This window comes from Crotalus tigris, unplaced genomic scaffold (assembly GCF_016545835.1).
Source record: "Crotalus tigris isolate CLP2741 ecotype Arizona unplaced genomic scaffold, ASM1654583v1 scf7180000021629.274304, whole genome shotgun sequence".
Taxonomy (NCBI): Eukaryota; Metazoa; Chordata; class Lepidosauria; order Squamata; family Viperidae; genus Crotalus; species Crotalus tigris.
The window spans coordinates 209,870-229,789 of NW_024098601.1; the positions used below are offsets into that span (position 1 = coordinate 209,870).

The 19,920-nt window shown below is 43.3% G+C and overlaps 1 protein-coding gene across 1 annotated transcript in view; it reads left to right on the forward strand.

Annotated features, from left to right (window-relative positions):
• LOC120296854 (t-SNARE domain-containing protein 1-like) overlaps positions 1–19,920 on the forward strand; it is a 113,348-nt gene that overhangs the window by 53,598 nt on the left and 39,830 nt on the right. The window contains exon 3 of the mRNA XM_039318881.1: positions 4,050–4,174. Coding sequence (XP_039174815.1) covers positions 4,090–4,174 — 85 coding nt within the window. The 5' untranslated portion in view covers positions 4,050–4,089. The remainder of the gene's footprint in view (positions 1–4,049; positions 4,175–19,920) is intronic.

Consider the following 19,920-nt stretch of genomic DNA (forward strand, 5'->3'; position numbering starts at 1 on the left):
GCAGAGACATCACCCTGCCAACAAAAGTGCATATAGTCAAGGCCATGGTTTTCCCAGTTGCAATGTATGGCTGTGAGAATTGGACCACAAGAAAGGCTGAGCGCCAAAGAATGGAGGCCTTTGAACTATGGTGCTGGAGAAAACTCCTACGCGTCCCCTGGACTGCAAGGCGTTCAAACCGGTCAGTCCTAGAAGAGATCAACCCCGACTGCTCTTTAGAAGGCCAGATCCTGAAGTTGAAACTCAAATACTTTGGCCACCTAATGAGAAGGAAGGACTCACTGGAGAAGAGCCTGATGCTGGGAAAGATGGAGGGCAAGAGAAGAAGGGGACGACAGAGAATGAGATGGCTGGATGGAGCCACTGAAGCAGTAGGCGTGAGCTTCAATGGACTCCAGAAGATGGTAGAGAACAGGAAGGCCTGGAGGAACATTGTCCATGGGGTCGCAATGGGTCGGACACGACTTCGCAATTAACAACAACAACAAACAATGAGACATCTTTAAAAGGCATCCAGTAAGAGCTGTGGCTTCCCAGGTCCTGCACATTCCCAGGCCAATAACTCACAGCAGAGGAGAAGGACAGAACAGCAGAATCACAGAGTTGGAAGGGATCTTAAGAAGTCTTCTAGTCCAACCCCCTGAAGCAGGAAACCCTATAAGAGTTCGGCTAAATGGTTGTCCAATCTCTTCTTGACAACCTCCAGTCATGGAGCACCCACAACTTCTGAGGGTGAGATCTTCCACTGGTGTTCTTACGATCAGGAAATTTCTCCTTAATTCTAGGTTGGTTCACTCCTTCTTTCCATCTGTTGCTTCTTGTCCTGCCTTCTGGTGCTTTGGAGAATAGATTGACCCCACTCTTCTCTGTGACAAACCCTTAGATGTCAGATGCATTGTACAGAAGCCTACATAGTCTTCACATATCTGGCTGCAGACCCCTGTAAGTGTTTGGTGGATCTCCAGGGGTGTTCAGACCACCCTTGAATAAATATGAATGGTAGAGCATGAAATTCACCATAGGATTTAAGTACGTACTCAGTTCTTAAAAGATGATGCAACACCTGGACCAGTCAGCCATGGGACTGCCTTTTGCATAAAAAGGAGTCTTTAAATTGGAAGCATAGGAGCCTTTTATTAAAATATAATGATGGTGTAATATTCCTGGCAGGAGTAAAATGGGCTCTTGTTATTTGTGGATGCATACTGTATATTCCAGCCTCAACTGCTTTAGTCCTGTTTCCATATTTTTTTCCCTAGAGCTAGTACTTTCGTCTTTGTGTTTTCAAACTCACTTCTTCACTCAAAGTTTCTTTGCTCCCTCCTTCCCTTCCTCTTTCCTGGCTTCTTCACTCCTTCCCTCCCTCACTGCCCCCAATACATCCATCCTTCCACTCATTCCCAGCTCCCTCCCTCTCCCTCCCTCCCTTCTTCCTTCCTTCCTTCCTTCCTTCCTTCCTTCCTTCCTTCCCCCTCCTCTATTCTCATTCTCTTCCTTCCTTCTATCCATCCATCTCTCCAGCTCATTCCCAGCCCCCTTCTCCCTCCCTTCCTCCCTCCTTTTCTCCCCTTCTCTTCCTTTTTCTCATTATCCTCTCCTTCCTTCCATCCATCCTTCCATCTCATTCCCAGCTCTTTTTCCTTCCTTCCTTCCTTCCTTCCTTCCTTCCTTCCTTCCTTCCTTCCTTCCTTCCTTCCTTTCCTTTCCTTTCATCCTTCCTTCCTTCCTTTCTTTCCTTCCTTCCCCCTCCCCTATTCTTATTCTCATTCTCTTCCTTCCATCCTTTCCTTTCCTTTCCTTTCCTCCTTCCTTCCTTCCATCCATCCATCCTTCCATCTCATTCCCAGCTCTTTATCCTTCCTTCCTTCCTTGCTTCCTTCCTTGCTTCCTTCCTTCCTTCCTTCCTTCCTTCCTTCCTTCCTTCCTTCCTTCCTTCCCTTTTTGTTGAAGACCATCTACTCAGAGAGACTCGTGGGCTTCCTTGGACAGTTGGTTGGCCAGCGTTGGATGAGATGGGCCAAAGGTCTAACCCAGTGGGCGCTGCTTACATTCTTAAGTTCTCTCCTGCAGTATGTCAGATGGCATCAGCCAAAAACTAGTGTTTGCATGAACTTATTGAAAATGTGGTTAAGCTGATAAGAGGGGCTTAGCCTTTGGTTTCTGTTGACCTGTGAAACCTTCTTTTACTTCAGGAAACTGAAACAAGGTATATCTCATCCAAATACTAAAAAGACTCAACCGTCTCAGACAGCGATGGCCAGTACAAGATGGAGCTCCTGCAATTACTATTGGCCTAGATCAGGGGGAGGCAACCTTGGCTCTTTTATGACTGGTGGACTTCAACTCCCAGAATTCCTGAGCCAGCCATGCTGAGGGGAAAGGGAGAGGTTTCCAAGCTGAGCCATGCTGACTCAGGAATTCTGGGAGTTGAAGTCCACGAGTCATAAAAGAGCCAAGGTTGCCTACCCTGATCTAGATGACAGACAGACAGATAGACAGATAGATGAGAGATAGATAGATAGATAGATAGATAGATATAGATAGATAGATAGATAGACCTAGATGAAGGGTAGGCAACCTTGGCTCTTTTATGACTGTGGACTTCAACTCCCAGAATTCCTGAGCCAGCCATGCTGAGGGGAAAGGGAGAGGTTTCCAAGCTGAGCCATGCTGGCTCAGGAATTCTGGGAGTTGAAGTCCACGAGTCATAAAGAGCCAAGGTTGCCTACCCTGATCTAGATGACAGACAGACAGATAGACAGATAGATGAGAGATAGATAGATAGATAGATAGATAGATAGATAGATAGATAGATAGATAGATAGATAGATAGATAGACCTAGATGAGGGGTAGGCAACCTTGGCTCTTTTATGACTTGTGGACTTCGACTCCCAGAATTCCTGAGCCAGCCATGCTGAGGGGAAAGGGAGAGGTTTCCAAGCTGAGCCATGCTGGCTCAGGAATTCTGGGAGTTGAAGTCCACCAGTCATAAAAGAGCCAAGGTTGCCTGCCCCTGATGTAGATGACAGACAGACAGATAGACAGATAGATAGATAGATAGATAGATAGATAGATAGATAGATATATAGATAGATAGATATATAGACCTAGATGAAGGTAGGCAACCTGGGCTCTTTTATGACTCGTGGACTTCAACTCCCAGAATTCCTGAGCCAGCCATGCTGAGGGGAAGGGAGAGGTTTCCAAGCTGAGCCATGCTGGCTCAGGAATTCTGGGAGTTGAAGTCCACGAGTCATAAAAGAGCCAAGGTTGCCTACCCTGATCTAGATGACAGACAGACAGATAGACAGATAGATGAGAGATAGATAGATAGATAGATAGATAGATAGATAGATAGATAGATAGATAGATAGATAGACCTAGATGAGGGGTAGGCAACCTTGGCTCTTTTATGACTTGTGGACTTCGACTCCCAGAATTCCTGAGCCAGCCATGCTGAGGGGAAAGGGAGAGGTTTCCAAGCTTAGCCAGGCTGGCGCAGGAATTCTGGGAGTTGAAGTCCACGAGTCATAAAAGAGCCAAGATTCCCTACCCCTGACCTAGATGACAGACAGACAGACAGACAGACAGACAGACCTAGATCAGGGGTAGGCAACCTTGGCTCTTTTATGACTTATGGACTTCAACTCCCAGAATTCCTGAGCCAGCATGGGGGAACTATGGCTCCTTCATGACTCGTGGACTTCAACTCCCAGAATCCTGAGCCAGCCATGCTGAGGGAAAAGGGAGAGGTTTCCAAGCTGAGCCATGCTGGCTCCGGAATTCTGGGAGTTGAAGTCTACCAGTCATAAAAGAGCCAAGATTGCCTACCCCTAGCCTAGGACAACTCGCCATGGCCAACTCACTAAGGGACAATTCAGCACTGTATTAATTGTTTCATTCCGTTCCTTTTATTATGGGTGACCGTGTTTGAATCGAAATCTCATGTACTTTTGGATTGATCCATTCTTCTGGTACTTTTCTATTTCTCTCTGTTTTCGGAGTTTCTCTCTGCCTAATTCACATTCCCCCCCCCTGTTTGTTATAGTTTCCAAAGGAAGCTGATCTCCAGAAGGGATCTAAAGAAGATGTCTTATGGATCCATTGATGGCGGTGGGTTTGGTAGCAGAAATACCTTTGGAGGACCATCCAGACAAGGGTATCAACCTTTAGGTAGGTTGAGCCTCACATGTTAGTCCCCCCCCAAAAAAAATTCTTTTCTTTATAGTCATAACTATTGTTTTAATGAGTAATAGAACTCAGACAAATGCAAGTACAAAAGAAAAGATGTTGAGACTTTGGGGAAAGTGCAGAGAAGAGCAACTAAGATGATTAAAGTCCTGGAGACTAAAACATATGAAGAATGATTGCAGGATTTGGGTATTCCCTTCTGGAGCTTTGGATAATAGGTTGATCCCCTCTTCTTTGGGACACCCCCTGAGATATTGGAAGACTGCTATCATGTCCCCCCCCCTTCTCTTCATTAAATTAGACATACCCAATTCATAGACATTCACCTGTCTGAGATGCTATAGGTCCTCCTGCTTGAATAGGGGACTAGACTAGAAGACCTCCAAGGTCTATTCTATTCTATTCTATTCTATTCTATTCTATTCTATTCTATTCTATTCTATTCTATTCTATTCTACTCTATTCTATTCTACTCTACTCTACTCTGTTCTACTCTGTTCTACTCTACTCTATTCTGCATTCTATTCTACTCTACTCTACTCTATTCTATTCTATTCTATTCTATTCTATTCTATTCTATTCTATTCTATTCTATTCTACTCTACTCTACTCTGTTCTACTCTACTCTACTCTATTCTACTCTACTCTACTTTACTCTATTCTGCATTCTATTCTATTCTATTCTATTCTATTCTACTCTACTCTACTCTGTTCTACTCTACTCTACTCTATTCTACTCTACTCTACTTTACTCTATTCTGCATTCTATTCTATTCTATTCTATTCTATTCTATTCTACTCTACTCTACTCTGTTCTACTCTACTCTATTCTACTCTACTCTACTCTACTCTACTTTACTCTATTCTGCATTCTATTCTATTCTACTCTACTCTGTTCTACTCTATACTCTACTCTACTCTGTTCTACTCTATACTCTACTCTATTCTATTCTATTCTCTACTCTAATCTATTCTATTCTACTCTGCTCTACTCTACTCTACTCTATTCTGCATTCTACTCTACTCTACTCTGTTCTACTCTACTCTACTCTATTCTATTCTATTCTATTCTATTCTATTCCATTCTCTACTCTACTCTACTCTACTCTACTCTATTCTACTCTACTCTACTCTACTCTACTCTACTCTACTCTACTCTACTCTACTCTACTCTACTCTATTCTATTCTTTCTATTTCTATTTCTATTCCTGCCACCGTTCTTTATTTTGGAGCCTCCCCTAGTCAACTTTGTTGCTCTTCTCTGCACATTTTTTAGTGTCTCAACTTTATATCGTGGTGACCAAAACAAAATACAGTATTCCAAGCATGGTCTTACTAAGGCTTTGTAAAGTGGTGTTTTTGGACACAACGTGGGCATGTAACAAGTCCAAATTCTTGATGATGGGGATGATGATGATAACAACAACAACAACAATAATAATAAAGTTGGAAGAGACCTTGGAGGTCATCTAGTCCAACCCCCTGCTCAGGCATGATGTTACCCATTCAATCATGTCCAACGCGTGGTTATTCCATGGGCCAGGTCTCTCCATATCTTCCTCTCTTGCACTACTTCTTTGAGTTTTTCTATTCTCTGGCTGGTGTCAGCTTTGATGGTGTCCATCAATTATGATGTCCACCATGTTCTTTGGTGGCCTGGTTTCCTTCTACCACTAACTCTCCCCATCATAACTGCTTTCTCCAGCTCTGTTGTGTGACACGACCAAAATAAGTGAGACACAGTTTGGTGAATTTTCTTTGCAGTGACATGGAATGGAATGGAATGGAATGGAATAGAATAGAATAGAATAGAATAGAATAGAATAGAATAGAATAGAATAGAATAGAATAGAATAGAATAGAATAGAATATGGAATGGAATAGGAATAGAAAATGGTACAGAACAGAACAGAACAAAACAGAACAGAATAGAATAGATAATGGAATGGAATAGGTATAGAGAATAGAATAGAATAGAATAGAAAAAGGAATGGAATGGAATGGAATGAAATAGAATATGAATAGAAAATGGAGTGGAGTGGAATAGAATAGAACAGAAAATGGAATAGAATAGACTAGAATAGACTAGAATAGACTAGAATAGAGTAGAATAGAATAGAATAGAATATGAATAGAAAATGGAATAGAATAGAATAGAATAGAATAGAATAGAATAGAATAGAATAGAATAGAATAGAATAGAATAGAATAGAAAATGGAGTGGAGTGGAATAGAATGGAATGGAATGAAATGGAATAGAATAGAATAGAATAGAATAGAATAGAATAGAATAGAATAGAATAGAATAGGGAATGGAAATAGAATATGGAATGGAAATAGAATAGAATAGAATAGAATAGAATAGAATAGAATAGAATAGAATAGAATAGAATAGAAACTTTATTGTCACTTTAAATGTACACTAAATCAGCATACATGAAAATGTAATTTCGTTGCATTTAGCTCTCAAAAAAAAAAAAACCCCACAAAAACCCACCATTATGCACATGCTGCTAACTCTTCCGAACATAATAGCTTTCTCAAGCAAATTGCCCCACGTGACATGGCCAAAGTAAGTGAGACGCAGTTTTGTGATTTTTGCCTTCCAGTGATGGGCTCCAGTTCTTGTTTGTTAGTCACCTTTGCTATCCAAGGAGTACCTAGGAGCCTTCTCCAGCACCACAAGTAAAACAAGTCACCTTTCTTCCTGTCTTGCTTTTTTAATGCCCAACTTTTCACGACCAAAGGTAGCTACAGGGAACACAGTAGAGTGGACTAATCTATATTTGATTGCCAGGCTGATGTTCGTACTTTTCCATATTCAGCTCGCGTTCATCACTGCGACCCAGTGTAAACCGACGTTTTATTTCCGGGCTGAATTTACCACGTTGAGTGATCTGTGATTCTAGGAAAGTGATTGAACTGAAATGATTTTTTTTTTTAAAAAAAAAATTCACTTCAACCTTGACTTCGTCATATATATCCGTGCCACTCAAGTTTCAGGGCACGTCCTTCTAACTCTGAGCGTCTTCTGTTTCTCAGCACTGTTTCCCCTTGCATTCAAACTACAGGGCAAGCCACAAAATACAATTGTAAGACGCTAAGAAAAAGACACTGGCATGCCTTGAGCAGAGATTTGAAGCTGCAGGACACAGCTTGACAAACTCTGAGTTTTTTGCTTCTTATATACTTATTACATACACCAGCTTAACCATTCGATGCTGACATAAAGTTTCTTCATTGGAAAATGTCTTCATGTAAGCAACAATTTTCTAGTAACACATTACATGGTCAAAGACCAGGTAAAAACAAATACAAGTAGATCAAAAGGAGAAAGAACTGACAAAGACAGGAAGAGATAGGAAGGAACTTAAGCATATTATCTGTTTAGGTAGGTGAGGCATTAAGTCAAAAGTGGATGACCTTCTGGCTGCTTCATTGGGACAAGGAGTATCAAAAGGTTATGAGGTTTGTGGGGGGGAAAGCATGGCAGTTTGCTGTGCGTGCATTTTTCCCCACGTACAATTTCAAATCAGGAGGATCCAATTCTCCTCTTTCCTTTTTTTAAAAAATATTTTATTAGGTTTTATAAGGGTAAGGAAAGGATAAGGTCAGTGTAGGTAGTGGGGTTCAGGGTGGGGTTCAGGGAGGGGATTGGGACAGGGGTAGATACAACAATAACATTTCAAGCTTTAGCAAGCAAACTATCGTCCGGATACAGGTGTTCAGTGGAAATGACTAATATAATAATAAGTGTTTGTAGTCAACAAAAATAACTATAGTTATAAACTATGCCAATTAATCAATAAACATCACTCCTCTTAATAAGTTTCGCAATCATTTCTCGTTGACCCGTTTTGCTAACCATTGATAAAAAAATTTTCCCATGTTTTAAAATAGACTGAGTCTTCTTTGTTTTTAATCTCTAGAGTTAGTCTGTCCATTTCTGCACATTCTAAGTTTTTCCTAATTATAATCTCATCAGATGGGTACATTCTCATTTTTCCAATATTGGGCAAATGCTATTCTCGCAGCTGTCAATATATGTAATATTCAATACTCATTTTCTTTGCCATAGTATTCCTAACAGAAACAATTCTGGCTTAAATTCGATCTGTATTTTTGTTACCTTTTCCAGCCATATATGAATCTTAAACCCAAATTTCTTTGCACTAGGACAGTGATGGCGAACCTTTTAGAGTCCGAGTGCCCAAACTGCAACGCAAAAACCACTTATGCATCATCGGGTGCCGGGTGGGCATGGCCCACTGGCTGGGTGGGGCCCACTGGGTGGGCGTGGCTACGGTGGTAATGGCAGACTGGGTGGGACTAAAAAGTTCAATCAATCAATTCCAACTTTGGAAGATCTTTTTTTTCCCACGAGGTTGAAATTGACTGATTGATTGAACCCTTTTTTTTTGTTGTACACAGCGCCGGAGGCCTAAAGCGAAAAGGTTTTATAAAACCCAGCTGAAGGCCTAGGACTGGGCGACTGGGGCGACGGTGCGCATGCCCACAGAGAGAGCTCTGAGTGCCGCCTCTGGCACCCGTGCCATAGGTTTGCCACCACTGCACTAGGACATACCCACCCAATCCTCCCCTTTCCTTTGCATCTTGTAACACCTTATTTTTAGCTTGTGCTTCCCCCCTCCCCGACCACACAAATTTAGACCTGTCCTTCTTCCGTTGCTTAAATGGTGCATCGGTTGTCAGGAAATGGATTCTCACTTTCTCTGTTCTCCAAGTCCATCAGACTGAAGTGACACATGAATACGCCGGCAAGATTCCCCAGGATGTCACTGACAGTGTTGGAAAATGTCACTCAGGGGACTCACGGGAAGGGACTTAAAAAAATAAATAAATCAGGCTTCACCCATCTAAAGCACTGATTCTCAACCTTTCTAATGCCGCGACCCCATAATACAGTTCCCCATGTTGTGGTGACCCCCAACCACTTATACATCACCAGGTGCCAGGGGCATGGCTAAAGAAAAGGGGAAAAAAATGGCGGACAGCCTTGTTTGGCGACCCCCGTGAAATGGTCGTTTGACCCCAAATGGGGTCCTGACCCACAGGTTGAGAACCACTGATCTAAAGCTTTCATCAGAAACAAGAAGACTAATGTGGGATGAAGCTGCAGTTCCATTGCTGAAGGGTAAACGTTTAGGGACATGTTTAGAAAAATTGCTACAAGCATCAGTCTATAAAAGGGAAAGGATTTGTTACATTAGCAACCTGGTTGTTAAGTGATTCTGGCTTCCCCGTGGAATTGGCCGGACAGGAGGTCACAAAAGGTGGTCACATGACCCCAGGACACTACAACCATCATAGGTCATGAGTCATAGCTGGATTCTGATGAGCAAAGTCACTGGGGAAGCCTGCAGGAAGTTGGAGGTTGTGTGAACAGAACAGAACAAAATAGAGTAGAATGTAGATTAAGGTAACCGATTTTCCTACTAATCCAGTCGTAAGGGCCATTGGATAGATCACACAAGTGTCCAGGTGGAAACCAGAAGTTGATTAAGACTGAGCATCAAATCTAAATGTCCTAAGCCGGAGTGGCAAGGAAGCAGCTTGCCCCAGTGAGTGGCGTGTCTCATTCCAACTGTCATCCGCGTAATCCTTGTTTCTCTCCCCTTGAAGCTCAATCAGTGTCTGACACAAATCAGAATTAATCATCCCGGCTCAGCTGGTGCTCAGTGGTCCTTCTCCATCCCTGTGTAGAAGGGTGGAAACCAGAGAGAGCAAAGCCTCAGGGGTCCTTGGTGCTCTCTGAGCTTGGTGGTTTCCTTTCAGTCTTTGCATTGCCCAAACTAGGTAACATCCGTGTCACTAGTACTGCTTGGGGTAATGACATGTCTGCAAGAAAACAACTAAGTTCAAAGGACACCCCTGTTGTTCTCCTCCTCCTCCTCCTCCTCCTCCTCCTCCTCCTCCTCCTCCTCCTCCTCCTCCTCCTCCTCCTTCTCCTCCTCCCTGCAAGCCTCACTCTATTCTAGCACTAATGATGCAACATCTGCAACAACGAAGCTCAGAGAGGACCAAGGACCCCACAATCCCTTTTCTTCTCCTCCCTCTTCTTCCCCCTCCCCTCCCCCTTCTCCTTCTCCTCCTCCTCCTCCTTCTTCTTCTCCCTCTCCTCCTTCTTCTCCTTCCCCCTCCTCTGCCTACTTCTCCCTGCAAACCCCACTCTGTTCTAGCCCTGATGATGCTACCAAGTTGGGTCATAAAACATCTGCAACAACCAAGCTCAGAGAGGACCAAGGACCCCACCATTCCTCTCCTTCTTCTCCCTCTCCTTCCCTTCTCCTCCTTCTCCTTCTTCTCCTCCTCCTCCTCCTCCTTACAAGCCTCACTCTATTCTAGCACTAATGATGCTATCAGTTGGGTCATAAAACATCTGCAACAACCAAGCTCAGAGAGGACCAAGGACCCCACCATTCCTCTCCCTCCCCCTCTTTCCCTTCTCCTCCTCCTCCTCCTCCTCCTCCTCCTCCTCCTCCTCCTCCTCCTCCTCCTCCTCCTCCTCCTCCTCCTCCTCCTCCTCCATACAAGCCTCACTCTATTCTAGCGCTAATGATGCTACCAGTTGGGTCATAAAACATCTGCAACAACCAAGCTCAGAGAGGACCAAGGACCCCACCATTCCTCTCCCTCCCTCTCCTTCCCTTCTCCTCCTTCTTCTTCTCCTCCTCCTCCTCCTCCTCCATAAAGCCTCACTCTATTCTAGCACTAATGATGCTACCAGTTGGGTCATAAAACATCTGCAACAACCAAGCTCAGAGAGGACCAAGGACCCCACCATTCCTCTCCTTCTCCCTCTCCTTCCCTCCTCCTCCTCCTCCTCCTCCTCCTCCTCCTCCTCCTCCTCCTCCTCTTCTCCACAAACCCCACTCCCTTCTAGCACTGATGACGTTACCTAGTTGGGTAATGAAACGTCTGCAAGAAAACAACCAAGCTCAGAGAGCATCAAGGACTGCATAGTCGTTCTCCTCCTCCTCCTCCTCCTCCTCCTCCTCCATCCTCTCCTCTCCTCTATGCAAACCCTTCTCCCTTCTAGAACTGATAATGTTACCTAGTTGGGTGATGAAACATCTGCAAGAAAACAACCAAGCTCAGAGAGCATCAAGGACTCCATAGTCGTTCTCCTCCTCCCCCTTTTCCTCCTCCTCCTCCCCCCTTCTCCTCCTCCTCCTCCCCCTCCTCCTCCCTGCAAACCCCACTCCGTTCTAGCACCGATGATGCTACCACGTTGGGTCCTGAAACTTCTGCAACAACCAAAGTCAGAGAAGACCAAGGGCCCCTCATTTCAACCTCGAGCTGCAAATATTCCCTTTTATTGGAAAGCGAGCCCTTCTTCACAGCAAACAAGCCGTTTCAGATGCAGCCAGGCGTGGTCCACCACCGAAGCTCTCTGTTTGCCTGGCACTGCTAGCCTGGGCAGAAGGCCACGTGTCTGGTGGATGGGCTCCAAGGCTACTTGAGCAGATGGGGCTGAGGGGGCTGGGTAGCCAGCCAATCCTCCGCAGAGCATCTTGTCTGCTTGGCAGTGGAGGAGATGCTTCCCCACTGATGGAGCTGAATGGAGGAGGCCACCTGGGAGCCGTAGGCAAAGCTCCTGGATTTTTGCAAACCTAATCCTAAATGGAGAATGCCATCTGCTGCTTTGTGAGACGGTCCGTGCAGGCGGGGAGAGAAGTCTAGCCTCATGTGTAGCTAGAACAGAAGGATAGCATCTGAGGGGCTGCCACAAGACAGAAGGGGGCCAGGTTGTTCACCAAAGCACCAGAAGGAAGGACCACAAACAATGGTTGGAAACTGACCAAAGAGAGAAGCAACCTGGAATTAAGGAGAAACTTCCCGACAGTGAGGACTATCAACCAGTGGAACAGCTTGCCACCAGAAATTTTGGGCGTTCCATCCCTGGAGGTTTTTAAAGAAGTGACTGGACAGTCACCTGTCTGAGATGGTATAGGTTCTCCTGCTTGAGCAGGAGGCTGGACTAGAAGACCTCCAAGGTCCCTTCCTATTCTATTCTATTCTATTCTATTCTATTCTATTCTATTCTATTCTATTCTATTCTATTCTATTCTATTCTATTCCATTCCATTCCAGTCACTCCACTCCACTCCACTCCACTCCACTCCACTCCATATTTTCTATTCTATTCTATTCTATTCTATTCTATTCTATTCTATTCTATTCTATTCTATTCTATTCTATTCTATTCTATTCTATTCCATTCCATTCCAACTCCACTCCACTCCACTCCACTCCACTCCACTCTACTCCACTCCATATTTTCTATTCTATTCTATTCTATTCTATTCTATTCTATTCTATTCTATTCTATTCTATTCTATTCTATTCTATTCTATTCCAATGAGGGACTGTTGCAACATCACCTTACTGGTTTTAACTCCCCACTTTTGACTCCGAGCCTGGCACCTTCCCAGTGACACCAAATCATCTCTTGAATTGGAAGAATTTGCTGCGATCCACCCATCAGCTTGAAAAAGGATCTCACCAAACTGTTTTCTACAGGGAGTTACCACTAAAGATGGAAATACATCAGTGGGAGTCGTGTTTTGGCTGATCCTGACTGGTTGTGTATATCTAGTTTAATGAAGTGTAATGAGGTATGTCTAGTCTAATGAAGAGAAGGACTAAGGGTGACATGATAGCAGTCTTCCAATACCTCAGGGGCTGCCACAAAGAAGAAGGGGGAGGTCAACCTATTCTCCAGTTCTCTGGAAGGCAGGACGAGAAGCAACGGATGGAAACTAATCAAGGAGAGAAGCAACCTGGAACTAAGGAGAAATTTCTGACAGAACAATTGCCTTCAGACATTGTGAGTCCTCCATCAACTGGAGGTTCTTCAGAAGACATTGGACAACTCTTTGTCTGGAATGGAATAGGGTCTCCTGCTTGAGCAGGGGGTTGGACTAGAAGACCCCCTAAGGTCCCTTCCAGCTGTGTTATTCTGTTATTTTATAATCCCAGATCAATTAACCAGTGGAACAACCTGCCTCCAAAAGTTGTGAATGCTCCAACACTGAAGGTTTTTACGAAAAGACTGGACAGCCATTTGTCTGAAATGGTGTAGGGTCTTTTTCTGTGTGTGTGTGTGTGTGTACCCCATTTAAATGCAGAAATGCCACATCCCGTTTGTCTTTTATGGATGAGATACCTTCATAATTCATAAGCCATGTTTGCTCATCGCTTAGTTTAAATTTTCATGTTGCTTTTTTTCAGTATTTAGAACGTAAATCGTTTTTCGGGTGGTTTATGAACTCGCGCAAGTGGGAGCTGGGACTCGGGAGAAATGGCAGCGTTAAAAATAAGCAGAAGTGGGATTAAATTAAGAACGATTGTTTATTCAACCTATATGAGGGGTCCTGTCCTTTTCCCTCGGAGAAAAACTACTGGGGAATCTAAAAAAACGGTCCTGATGGAATTATCTCCTGAGCGGAAAGTATCAGATGACAATAAATGGCAGCCTTCTTCCGCAGTTGCTATTTTTACGCCGTCCCTATAAATTCATTTAAGATGTGAGCAGTCAGAAAACAAAAAACAAAATTGCTGCAATTTTTATTGTTCAAAAAAAAAAAATAAGGAATGTAACAACTTCCCAACTACTTGATCAGAATTCAGGGCAGTGCAAAAATCCTGAAGGGGTTGTTTGAAGAGCCTTCCATTGAAACTCCGGTAAAGTATACAGAGGGACAGACGTTAATGATCATCATTCAGTTGTTTTATTTATTTATTTATTTTGTAAAAGTTTTATTGTTTTTTTTTTTTTTACAATAACAACCTTAGTGTCTGGTGTACAGCGTGTTGCCTTGGTTCATATTTTTTTTTAGAAAAGAATATACAATTAATAATAGTTAATAAACGATCAATAATAATTAATTTTTATGTTTCCATAATTAGTATATCAGTTAATAATAATAATAATAATAATAATAATAATAATAATAATAATAATAATAATAAGTAGTAGTCTTAAAATCCAAACTCAATGGAGGAAATACCATAAAGGCAATCAACACCTGGGCAATCCCAGTCATTAGGTACACAGCTGGAATAGTGGACTGGACTCAAGCAGAACTAAAAGCAATGGATAGGCAGACCAGAAAAATAATGACAATGAATCATGCCCTTCATCCACGCAGTGACATTGATAGACTTTATCTACCAAGGCAAATAGGTGGGCGTGGAATGCTACAAGTACATCAGATGGTTGAAGAAGAAAAAATGGCTTTGGAAGAATATCTGAAGAACAATGATGAAGATGCACTGAAATTAGTATATCAGGAAGGCTTACTAACTACTGGAGAGACCAAACTGGCCTACAAGAAAGACCAAATGAAGAACAGAATAGAGGCATGGGAAGACAAAGCACTACATGGCCAATACATGAAAAAAATAGCTGGGAAAGCAGATAATAATAAAACCTGGCAATGGCTAAGAGCAGGAAAATTGAAGAAAGAGACCGAGGGACTAATTCTGGCTGCACAAGACCAAGCCTTAAGAACAAATGCATACAAAGTCAAAATTGAGAAGACAGCAACAGACAGTAAGTGCCGCCTATGCAAAGAAGCTGAAGAAACAGTGGACCACTTGGTAAGCTGTTGCAAGAAGATTGCACAAACTGATTACAAGCAGCGGCATGACAAAGTAGCAACAATGGTGCATTGGAAGATCTGCAAAAAATATCATTTGCCTGTAAGCAAAAACTGGTGGGATCATAAAATAGAGAAAGTCATAGAAAATGATAAAATTAAACTGCTCTGGGACTTCAGAATTCAAACAGACAAGCACCTGCAACATAACACCCCAGACTTAACAATTGTCGATAAGAAAGACAAAAAAGTCTGGATAGTGGATGTGGCAGTGCCTGGAGATAGCAGAATAGAAGAGAAAGAACTGGAGAAGATAACAAAATACAAAGACCTACAAATAGAAATAGAAAGACTGTGGCAAAAGCAAGCAAGGGTAGTACCAATAGTCATAGGCTCCTTGGGTGCAATCCCAAAACAACTGGAGCACCACTTGAACACCATTGGCATTGACAAATTCGCTATTAGTCAATTGCAAAAGGCAGCCTTATTAGGAACTGCTTCCATCCTGCGACGATATCTGTAATACCATCAAACATCCACATCTGCCTATCCCAGGTCCTGGGTAAGGACTCGATAGGTAGACAAAATGCCAAATCCAGTCTGAACATCTGGCTGACTGTGCGATGATCGGTAATAATAAGTAGTAGTAGTAGTAGTTGGAAGTGAACTTTGCTGTCTTCAAAAGAGTGGCCTTTGTCTTTCAAATGCAGATGGACTATTGAATCTGGTCCTGATGGATTTGTGTTGTGTCTCCTCCTCCTCCTCCTCCTCCTCCTCCTCCTCCTCCTCCTCCTCCTCCTCCTCCACCACCACCTCCTCCTCCTTCTCCTTCTTCTCCTTCTCCTCCTCCTCCTTCTCCTCCACCATCTCCTCCTCCTTCTCTTTCTCCTTCTCCTCCTTCTTCTTGCAAGCCTCACTCTATTCTAGCATTAATGATGCTACCAATTGAGTCATAACACATCTGCAACAACCATGCTCAGAGAGGACCAAGGACCCCATAATTCTCCTCCTCCTCTTCTTCTCCTCTTCTTCTTCCTTCTCTTCTTCTTCCTTCTCCTCTTCCTCCTCCTCCTCCTCCATATGGGATTTACTTTTTAGCACATTGTTCTTGTTGGTATTTATTATTCACTTATGGTTAGAAGGATTCTGTCTCGGCCTCCGATTCTGCTTCCTTCTTGGCTTCTCTAAAAATAGGCCCTTCATTAACGTGGAAGAGGTTGTTTCTTGAGCAGCTATTCTCATTGTGTCACCACAGATACACGGACTCTGGGTTCAGAGGTCATCAAACTTAGAGGAGGCTGATTGGAATAAATTGGACAATACGCAGTCAGGCTGCTCTAAAACACAGCAAAGCCTGTGTCTCAACCCATTGCTTTTCAACAGAATTTATTCTCACTTGCTGCTGACTTGTCATCTTGCACAATGTGAACAGGAATTTATGCATATTGGAATCGGCTTTTTTATTTTTCTCCCTTTAGGCGAAGTACTCACAGCCCTAGGCGTTTCCTTTTTATTTCTCAACAGACCAGCAAAAGCACTAGTCAAACATTCTGGTTCGCAGATGATACAACAGTAGTGGGCCTTATTCAGGATGACAAGGTGGAAGCTTACCGCAAGAGGGGGGTTGGTGAACTGGTGTAAGGAAAACAGCCTAGTTTTAAATACCGGAAAAACCAAAGAGATCATTGTCAATTTCAGAAAAGGCAGGCACAGCCACATTTCTTTGTGCATTAATGATTCACCTGTGGAGATGGTTACCAGCATCAAATTTCTGGCTGTGCACTTAACAAATAGGCTGACATGGTCGTTCAACAGCGAGACCCTGGTGAAGCGGGCACAGCAGCGCCTGCATTTTCTGCATCGCATGAGAAAAGCACATCTTCCTTCCCCTGTCCTGACCACTTTCTACAGGGGGACGATCGAGAGTATCCTGTCATACGGCATCACAGTCTGGTTTGGAAGCATCCCTGCTTCAGACAGGAAGGCGGTGCAGAGAGTGGTGAGGACAGCTGGAAAGATCATTGGCAGCTCCCTCCCTCCCATCCAGGACATAGCACAGAAGCGTTGCTTGAGCAGGGTCCGCAAGATTGTCTGGGACATGACACATCCTCTTCACGACCTGTTTTCCTTGTTCTCTTCTGGGAGGAGGGGGCTTCGTGGTATCCATAGCAGAACATCCAGATTCAGCCATAGTTTCCTTCCATACAGCATTAACCTTGTGAACTCTCAAGCTTCCTCCTTCCGTTATATATTCAAGATGGACAGTATTTAATATTTATTTGTTGTGTATATGAAGGGGCGTGGGTCTATACGTATGTTGTACATAGGACGAGGGGGGACATGATAGCAATCTTCCAGTATCTTAGGGGCTGCCCCAAAGAAGAGGGAGTCAAGCTATTCTCCAAAGTGCCTGAAGGCAGGACGAGAAGCAATGGATGGAAACTCATCAAGGAGAGAAGCAACTTAGAACTAAGGAGAAACTTCCTGACAGTTAGAACAATTAACCAGTGGAACAACCTGCCTCCAGAAGCGGTGAATGCTCCAACACTGGAAGTTAATTGTGTGGGTTGGCTTCCCTATATCCCAACAGTTTGTTTAAAGATAAAAATTCCTTTTTTTATGACCTTGTCATCCCTTAATTCAGGATAGAATTGGAACGACTGGATGGAACTGAGCATTTGCTGGATGGATGCCCTTCCTGATACCTATGCGAAGTTCATAGCAAGTACTTTTTTTTTTTTTTTGGTGCTCTCGGAAAGAAACATCTGCAGCTACCTAAGATTGAGCTCTCAACCTTCTGAGTGGGGGATGTTTCACCACTAGGCCAGCATCCTGCTCAGTTTGTTTAAAGTTATGCATCGTAAAACCATCGGATGGGAAGAAATTCGGGAGGTCATCTACCCCAGCCTTATCTTTGGTGCAGGAGCAACTAGAACATCTCACTCCTTCATGAGGCAGCCCCTTCCACTGGCTAAGAGGTCCTAAAGAAACTAGGTATCTCTAGTCTAACAAAAAGAAGTCATCACCTAGGTATCTGTTACTTGGGAATCTTCTCGCAGCTCCATCTAAAACAGGAAGTGGAAATAAGAACAGCTGCTGGAATGGGTATGTCCAGTTTAATGAAGAGAAGGACTAGGGGGGACATAATAGCAGCGTTCCAGTATCTCAGGGGCTGCCCCAAAGAAGAGGGAGTCAAGCTATTCTCCAAAGCACCTGAAGGGAGGACAAGAAGCAACGGATGGAAACTGATCAAGGAGAGAAGCAACCTAATGGACAATCCCTTAAATAGGAGCCAGCCGTGTGCTGCAGCTGCCAAAAAAGCCAACACAGTGCTAGGCTGCATTAACAGAGGGATGGAATCAAGATCACGTGAAGTGTTAATACTGTCAGAATCCAACTATATTTCATCTCTAGTTATCGACTATGGAAAACCACATTTATGCCCTCTCTGGATTCTGTCATAGGATGAAGGGGAAGGGGGGTGAACAAAGGGGTTTAATGGCCCTCACTTCCTTCTTTACAACTTCAAAGAGACTGAATGTGGATACCACCAAAAGGACTAATCATAACAATGGACCCATCAGCTTTCATCTACTCCTCTCTGAAGTATCCCTTCCGCCTGCCGTGAGGAAAAAGGGGGTGGAAATCTAACACCTGGGATTGTCGCTAAAAGGATGGTGGGGTGGGGCTGCTGGGGACCCCTTAAAACCTTGAACCGTAGGGCTTGGGCCCCAGGTCCTGTCTAGAAAGCCTGCAACCATTTTCTCTTAATAAAGTATGCCTGTTGGAAGAAATATTCCAAGAGGTCTGTCTTCTTAAGATTCAAAGTGGGGTGAGTCCTTACAAATACCACTTTACAAGGCCTTGGTAAGGCCACACTTGAAATACTGCATCCAGTTTTGCTCACCACAATGTAAAAAAGATGTTGAGGCTCTGGAAAGAGTACAGAGAAGAGCAACAAAGATGATCAGGGCACTGGAGACTAAAACATACAAGGAACAGCTGCTGGAATTGGGTGTATCTAGTTTAATGAAGAGAAGGACAAGGGAGGATAGGATAGCAGTGTTCCAATATCTCAGGGGCTGCCCCAAAGAAGAGGGAGTCCAGCTATTCTCCAAAGCGCCTGAAGGCAGGACAAGAAGCAATGGATTGTTATTATTTTTTTGCAGTCATCTTTCTTGATTTGCTTATTTGGTTTTAATAAAATGATAGCCACGCACCCCAAATAGTTTAAATCAATCCGGTCCGATTTATTGTCTTCAACTCTTCATTCTTCCTCTTCTCCTATGTTATTTCTGAAATCTCCCTTTCTCCTCCACCATTTTCTATTGTCTCGTTTGGGGAAGAGGGTAGTAATATTAGTTTACTATGCTATAAAACCCCTTTTATGGTTTGGAACTAGGATATTTATGTCCTGCCTGACTTCTACTCACCCCCCCCCCCATTCCCTGCCTGTAAGTAAGACACTCCAGCAGGTCCATTAATCTCCATGTAGTTGGAGAACATGATAGGACGGCTTTCTCGAAAGAAGCCGTGGGTTTACTACCCCCGTCTGAGAAAATTGAAATATGGCATGGGCAAAAGCTAGGAGCACCATCCCACGAGCAGTGCACATAGTCCTCGAATTACGACTGTCCTTGAGTCCCAACATTTCTGTGGCTAAACGAGACGGCTGTTCAATGAATTTTTTCCCGATTTTACAAACTCACCCCAGTTCTGAAGTGAACCCCTGCAGTTGTTAAATTAGTAACACAGTTGTTAAACGAATTTGGCTTCCCCGTTGACTTTGCTTTTTCAGAAAGTAGGAAAACTAGATGGTGTGATCCCAGAACAGTGGAACAGGGCCTTAATCTAATAATAATAATAATAATAATAATAATAATAATAATAATAATAATAATAATAATAATAATAATAATATTTCAAGGAGATTCATTATCACCATTACTATTTGTTATTGCACTGTTTCCTCTGTCAACAATACTGAATAACTCAGGACATGGCTATCAAACATCAAAAACATCTGCCAGACTATCCCACCTCCTTTATATGGATGATCTGAAGCTGTATGGAAAAACATCATCTGAAATAGAATCGCTGCT